At 48.4% G+C, this 7,650-nt stretch overlaps 1 protein-coding gene across 1 annotated transcript in view; it reads left to right on the forward strand.

Moving 5' to 3' along the window:
• The window catches only part of MRTO4 (MRT4 homolog, ribosome maturation factor), a 12,281-nt gene extending 5,017 nt beyond the window's left edge, over positions 1-7,264 (forward strand). Inside the window, exons 4-8 of the mRNA XM_073570327.1 lie at positions 3,877-3,958; positions 4,039-4,106; positions 6,155-6,306; positions 6,509-6,585; positions 6,665-7,264. Of these exons, the coding sequence (XP_073426428.1) occupies positions 3,877-3,958; positions 4,039-4,106; positions 6,155-6,306; positions 6,509-6,585; positions 6,665-6,814 (529 nt within the window). The 3' untranslated portion in view covers positions 6,815-7,264. The remainder of the gene's footprint in view (positions 1-3,876; positions 3,959-4,038; positions 4,107-6,154; positions 6,307-6,508; positions 6,586-6,664) is intronic.
• Positions 7,265-7,650: the final 386 nt, after the last annotated feature.

The following is a 7,650-nucleotide window of genomic DNA, read 5'->3' on the forward strand; positions in this document are numbered from 1 at the left end:
AGCAAGACAGCAGCGGTGGTCGGTCTCCTAGGCAACAAGCTGTAGACAAACGTTTCTATCACGAGAATGGCTGCAAAGTTTGATAACCAATAAATTGCTTTTTTTTACCGTCTATTTGAAGATGGGAATAACCCTTTAAAGGGACCCAGACCACAGATGCAACCCTATGATTTATCATAAGAGACTATACAGACATGGAGAGAAGAGTATGAGCGGCCGCTCCATCCAAGAATGGAGATAGTGACTAGAGTTGATCGAATTTGTTCGGATTCGGTTCCGAACACAATCTGCAGCGAATGTTGTTTTTGCAATATTCGTCGAACACAGCCGAACATCATTAGTCAGTGGGAGTCGAAATTACCGAATATGTTCGAAACCGATCATCAGACATACATTCAGCACAAATAGGGTACCAATATGGCAATTTCAGATTCTGCGACCGAATCCAAACAAATTCACTCAACTCTAACAGTGACCCCAGCCTCCCCCCAACATCAGGGTATGATCCCACAAATCTTCTGGATGATGGAGCAAAAATCCCCACGCCTCCAAAATCCTGAAGAAATCCTTCCCAGAAGATCACAGCCATTATATCTGCCGTGGAAGGACCCCATATTAATGTCTATGGAGGACAGAGAAGCCCCCCGGAGGTGGACATGGCACACATTTCCTCAATATGATGCCTCTTCTCTTCCTCTCTACACAGTAGTCTTGCTTCTTCTCCTCTCTGCACAGTAGTCATGCCTCTTCTCCTCTCTGCACAGTAGTCATGCCTCTTCTACTCTCTGCACAGTAGTCATGCCTCTTCTCCTCTCTGCACAGTAGTCATGCCTCTTCTCCTCCTCTCTGCACAGTAGTCATGCCTCTTCTCCTCCTTCTCCTCTCTGCACAGTAGTCATGCCTCTTCTCCTCCTCTCTGCACAGTAGTCATGCCTCTTTTCCTCCTCTCTGCACAGTAGTCATGCCTCTTCTCCTCCTTCTCCTCTCTGCACAGTAGTCTTGCCTCTTCTGCTCCTTCTCCTCTCTGCACAGTAGTCTTGCCTCTTCTGCTCCTTCTCCTCTCTGCACAGTAGGCTTGCCTCTTCTCCTCTTCCTCCTCTCTGCACAGTAGTCATGCCTTTTCTCCTCTTCCTCCTCTCTGCACAGTAGTCATGCTTTTTCTCCTCTTCCTCCTCTCTGCATAGTCATGCCTCTTCTCCTCCTTCTCCTCTCTGCACAGTAGTCATGCCTCTTCTCCTCCTCCTCCTCTCTGCACAGTAGTCATGCCTCTTCTCCTTCTCTCTGCACAGTAGTCATGCCTCTTCTCCTTCTCTCTGCACAGTAGTCATGCCTCTTCTCCTTCTCTCTGCACAGTAGTCTTGCCTCTTCTCCTCTTACTCCTCTCTGCACAGTAGTCATGCCTCTTCTCCTTCTCCTCTCTGCACAGTAGTCATGCCTCTTCTCCTTCTCCTCTCTGCACAGTAGTCATGCCTCTTCTCCTCTCTGCACAGTAGTCATGCCTCTTCTCCTCCTTCTCCTCTCTGCACAGTAGTCATGCCTCTTCTCCTCTCTGCACAGTAGTCATGCCTCTTCTCCTCCTTCTCCTCTCTGCACAGTAGTCATGCCTCTTCTCCTCTGCACAGTAGTCATGCCTCTTCTCCTCTCTGCACAGTAGTCATGCCTCTTCTCCTCTTTGCACAGTAGTCATGCCTCTTCTCCTCTCTGCACAGTAGTCATGCCTCTTCTCCTCTCTGTACAGTAGTCATGCCTCTTCTCCTCTCTGTACAGTAGTCATGCCTCTTCTCCTCTCTGTACAGTAGTCATGCCTCTTCTCCTCTCTGTACAGTAGTCATGCCTCTTCTCCTCTCTGTACAGTAGTCATGCCTCTTCTCCTCTCTGTACAGTAGTCATGCCTCTTCTCCTCTCTGTACAGTAGTCATGCCTCTTCTCCTCTCTGTACAGTAGTCATGCCTCTTCTCCTCTCTGTACAGTAGTCATGCCTCTTCTCCTCTCTGTACAGTAGTCACGCCTCTTCTCCTCTCTGCACAGTAGTCACGCCTCTTCTCCTCCTTCTCCTCTCTGCATAGTAGTCATGCCTCTTCTCCTTCTCCTCTCTGCACAGTAGTCATTTTCTCCTCTTCCTCCTCTCTGCACAGTAGTCATGCCTCTTCTCCTCCTTCTCCTCTCTGCACAGTAGTCATGCCTCTTCTCCTCTCTGCACAGTAGTCTTGCCTCTTCTCCTCCTCTTCCTCCTGTCTGCACAGTAGTCTTGCCTCTTCTCCTCCTCTTCCTCCTGTCTGCACAGTAGTCTTGCCTCTTCTCCTCCTCTTCCTCCTGTCTGCACAGTAGTCTTGCCTCTTCTCCTCCTCTTCCTCCTGTCTGCACAGTAGTCATGCCTCTTCTCCTCCTCTTCCTCCTGTCTGCACAGTAGTCATGCCTCTTCTCCTCCTTCTCCTCTCTGCACAGTAGTCATGCCTCTTCTTCTCCTTCTCCTCTCTGCACAGTAGTCATGCCTCTTCTTCTCCTTCTCCTCTCTGCACAGTAGTCATGCCTCTTCTCCTCCTTCTCCTCTCTGCACAGTAGTCATGCCTCTTCTCCTCCTTCTTCTCTCTGCACAGTAGTCATGCCTCTTCTCCTCCTTCTTCTCTCTGCACAGTAGTCATGCCTCTTCTCCTCCTTCTCCTCTCTGCACAGTAGTCATGCCTCTTCTCCTCCTTCTCCTCTCTGTACAGTAGTCATGCCTCTTCTCTCTGCACAGTAGTCTTGCCTCTTCTCCTCCTCTTCCTCCTCTCTGCACAGTAGTCATGCCTCTTCTCCTCTTCCTCCTCTCTGCACAGTAGTCATGCCTTTTCTCCTCTTCCTCCTCTCTGCACAGTAGTCATGCCTCCTCTTCTCCTCCTCTCTGCACAGTAGTCATGCCTCTTCTCCTCCTTCTCCTGTCTGCACAGTAGTCATGCCTCTTCTCCTCCTTCTCCTCTCTGCACAGTAGTCACGCCTCTTCTCCTCCTTCTCCTCTCTGCACAGTAGTCACGCCTCTTCTCCTCCTTCTCCTCTCTGCACAGTAGTCACACCTCTTCTCCTCCTTCTCCTCTCTGCACAGTAGTCACGCCTCTTCTCCTCCTTCTCCTCTCTGCACAGTAGTCACGCCTCTTCTCCTCCTTCTCCTCTCTGCACAGTAGTCACGCCTCTTCTCCTCCTTCTCCTCTCTGCACAGTAGTCACGCCTCTTCTCCTCCTTCTCCTCTCTGCACAGTAGTCACGCCTCTTCTCCTCCTTCTCCTCTCTGCACAGTAGTCACGCCTCTTCTCCTCCTTCTCCTCTCTGCACAGTAGTCACGCCTCTTCTCCTCCTTCTCCTCTCTGCACAGTAGTCACGCCTCTTCTCCTCCTTCTCCTCTCTGCACAGTAGTCACGCCTCTTCTCCTCCTTCTCCTCTCTGCACAGTAGTCACGCCTCTTCTCCTCCTTCTCCTCTCTGCACAGTAGTCACGCCTCTTCTCCTCCTTCTCCTCTCTGCACAGTAGTCACGCCTCTTCTCCTCCTTCTCCTCTCTGCACAGTAGTCACGCCTCTTCTCCTCCTTCTCCTCTCTGCACAGTAGTCACGCCTCTTCTCCTCCTCCTCTCTGCACAGTAGTCACGCCTCTTCTCCTCCTCCTCCTCCTCCTCTCTGCACAGTAGTCACGCCTCTTCTCCTCCTCCTCCTCCTCTCTGCACAGTAGTCACGCCTCTTCTCCTCCTTCTCCTCTCTGCACAGTAGTCACGCCTCTTCTCCTCCTTCTCCTCTCTGCACAGTAGTCACGCCTCTTCTCCTCCTTCTCCTCTCTGCACAGTAGTCATGCCTTTTCTCCTCCTCCGCACAGTAGTGATGCCTCTTCTCCTCCTCCTCTTCTACCTTCCAGGTTATTCTTTGGTAAGAACAAGGTGATGACTGTGGCTCTGGGGAAGGATCCGTGTGATGAGTACAAGGACAATTTGCACAAGGTAGGAGGATTTGGCACAAATCCGCTCCGTCCACAGCTCGACACCTGGAATGTTTTACTTATATTGTTCTTATCCTGCAGTTGGGAAAATCTCTTAAAGGAGAAGTCGGGATCCTGTTCACCAATCGCACGGAGCAAGAAGTCAGAGAGTAAGATATGTCTGGTGTCTTGTCTGTCACTGTGTTATTTCTGCCGACTCATCCGTCACTGTCCTTGTGATAATGGATGAAGTCTGTGCCGGCCAGGATGTAGATTTTATCCACTGAGTACAGTCATGGCCAAATGTTTTGAGAATGACACAAATATTATATTTTCACGTGATCTGCTGGCCTCTGGTTTTTATGTGTGTTTGTCAGATGTTTTTATCACATACAGAAATATAATTGCAATCATATTATGAGTAGCAAAAGGTTATATTGACAGTTAGAATGAGTTAATGCAGCAAGTCAATATTTGCAGTGTTGACACTTCTTCTTCCGGACCTCAGCAATTCTCCCTGGCATGCTCTCAATCAACTTCTGGATCAAATCCTGACTGATAGCAGTCCATTCTTGCAAAATCAATGCTTTTATTTTGTCTGAATTTGAAGGTTTTTGTTTGTCCACCCGTCTCTTGATGATTGACCACAAGTTCTCAATGGGATTAAGATCTGGGGAGTTTCCAGGCCATGGTCCCAAAATCTCAATGTTTTGTTCCCTGAGCCATTTAGTTATCACCTTTGCTTTATGGCAAGGTGCTCCATCATGTTGAAAAAGGCATTGTTGATCGCCAAACTGCTCTTGGACGGTTGGGAGAAGTTGCTCTAGGTGGACATTCTGGTACAATTCTTTATTCATGGCTGTGTTTTTAGGCAAGACTGAGAGAGAGCCCATTCCCTTGGCTGAGAAGCAACCCCGCACATGAATGGTTTCAGGATGCTTGACAGTTGGCATGAGACAAGACTGGTGGTAGCGCTCACCTGGTCTTCTCCGAATAAGCCGTTTTCCAGATGTCCCAAACAATCGAAAAGGTGATTCATCAGAGAAAATGACTTTACCCCAGTCCTCAGCAGTCCACTCCCTGTACCTCTTGCAGAATATCAGTCTGTCCATGATGTTTTTCCTGGAGAGAAGTGGCTTCTTTGCTGCCCTCCTTGAGACCAGGCCTTGCTCCAAGAGTCTCCGCCTCACAGTGCGTGCAGATGCACTCACACCTGCCTGCTGCCATTCCTGAGCAAGCTCTGCACTGCTGGTAGCCCGATCCCGCAGCTGAAACACTTTTAAGAGGCGGTCCTGGCGCTTGCTGGTCTTTCTTGATCGCCCTGGAGCCTTTTTGGCAACAAGGGAACCTCTCTCCTTGAAGTTCTTGATGATGCGATAGATTGCACCTCAGTCAACAATCTTTCTAGCTGCGATACTCTTCCCTGTTAGGCCATTTTTGTGCAGTGCAATGATGACTGCACGTGTTTCTTTAGAGATAACCATGGTTAACAGAAGAGAAACAATGATGCCAAGCACCAGCCTCCTTTTAAAGTGTCCAGTGGTGTCATTCTTACTTAATCATGACAGATTGATCTCCAGCCCTGTCCTCATCAACACCCACACCTGTGTTAATGGAGCAATCACTGAAACGATGTTAGCTGGTCCTTTTAAGGCAGGGCTGCAATGATGTTGAAATGTGTTTTGGGGGATTAAGTTAATTTTCTAGGCAAATATTGACTTTGCAAGTAATTGCTGTTAAGCTGATCACTCTTTATAACATTCTGGAGTATATGCAAATTGACATTAGAAAAAATGAAGCAGTAGACTTTGTAAAAATTAATATTTGTGTCATTCTCTAAACTTTTGGCCATGACTGTACACCATTTTGTATGGTGGTATGGCGCCATCTAGTGCTAAGCTCTGACCACTTTTTTGAAAAGCGCCATAAAGGGGAGGGTGAGAAAAAATAGAAGTTTATTGAGCAAACATGCGGTTAAAGCTTGTATTTTCTTTTGGGGTCGGAGGGATGATCATGTCCCCCCCCCCCCCGTAGGTTCCTGAGAGATGCAGTGTAGTTACTAGTTCCTGGAAATATGTGGTCTGTCATTTGGATGTTTATTAGGAGGCTCAGAGGTCACAGCTGTGTGAGAGATGAAAATAATCAGTACAGTACTGAGCGCAGCTCAGGAGCACAAACTGCAGCTGGTGTTTATTAACCTGTGGATGCATTTTTACAGATGGTTTAATCAGTTTAGAGAAATGGATTTTGCCCGGGCCGGGAACAAGGCCACCTACGGAGTGGTCCTGGATGAGGGGCCCCTGGAACAGTTCACCCATTCGATGGAGCCACAGTTACGACAGCTAGGCCTGCCCACCACGCTGAAGAAAGGTCTGTGCTCGTCCCTCCATACTGCTGTATACGAACAGTTCATAGTGTCTGCCTGTTGGGTCACATGCAGGTATTGGGGGACCCCTTCTCAGTAATAAAGAGGGGGGTACTCCCTGTGCAGCGATCACAGGTGTTCCTAGAAATCCCCGGCCCAAAAAGATCTGAACTGACTTGTAACTATGCTCCTCCATTTTCCTTTTAGGAGTGGTGACCCTTCTGTCTGAGTACGAGGTGTGTAAGGAGGGCGACACCCTAACACCGGAGCAGGCGCGGATCCTGGTTAGTGTACAATGTATTGTACATTGTGATCAGTGCGGTCACCTTGGTTCTGTACTTGATTTCTTTTTCTTTTTTTAAGAAACTCTTTGGGTATCAAATGGCAGAATTTAAAGTGTCCATAAAATCCATGTGGGTGTCAGAAACCGGAGAATTCCAGCAATTTGCAGAGGGAGACGAGATGGAGGATGATGATGACGACGACGACGACGAGCAAGAAGAAGCAGAGTAATGGTTGTCCTGTGTACGCGGCAGTGGCTTGCTGGAGAGTTACAGTATAGGAAGAGATGAATCTCCAATGCAAAGACTTAATGTTCCAGGGGAACAGAGGCGTTACTGTGTTTTAGCAGACGCCATGCTGGATGCAGGACTGCTCCATGTGTAGTGATTACTGTACACGGAGGGTTCAGCCCCAAACTGCCAGGATGGAGGAGCCATCACCAGCGGACATTGTACCTCCCATACACCATTGTCATTGGCCATGTGTGATCAGCAGTTAGGTGTCTATGAAGAGGGACACGGCCATATTCACTCTGTGTACATTTCCTGCCATGATAAATATACAGAGTGAATATCACCTGATAGACGCTCTGTGTGGTGCAGCTCCTCTCTTCTGTATTGAGTGACAGCACAGACTTCATTGTGAACATGGAATGTAATAAACTGGGTGACATGGCTTTAACACTTAGTTTGCACGTTTAATTTAAGAGCTATTCCTAAGATTGTATGTTATAGTTGGGGAATAACCTAGTGATTGCTGGGGCCACAGGCGATCCTGAGCAGGCAGGAGTCTCCCACCCCGTCCTGAATGTATGGCCTCCACTCTGTGGTCTATGGCAATGTTCCCTAATTCCAAGCCTCAAGATCCAGCACAAAATCATGGTTTCCTTAGTATTGCACAGAATTGATAATTCCATGTGAAATTTCTGTAAACATGATCTGTTGGTGGGTCCCGGAGGCCTGGCATTAGGGACCTCTGCTGTAAACATTGGAGCGGAGGCCAATACATGTACACCTCCGCTCCTTTCAGGATGGGGCTGTAGGGATCTGATCCGCAGGGGATTCTTT

Source organism: Dendrobates tinctorius, unplaced genomic scaffold, assembly GCF_039654945.1.
Source record: "Dendrobates tinctorius isolate UK_male_01 unplaced genomic scaffold, ASM3965494v1 ptg000028l, whole genome shotgun sequence".
Classification (NCBI taxonomy): Eukaryota; Metazoa; Chordata; class Amphibia; order Anura; family Dendrobatidae; genus Dendrobates; species Dendrobates tinctorius.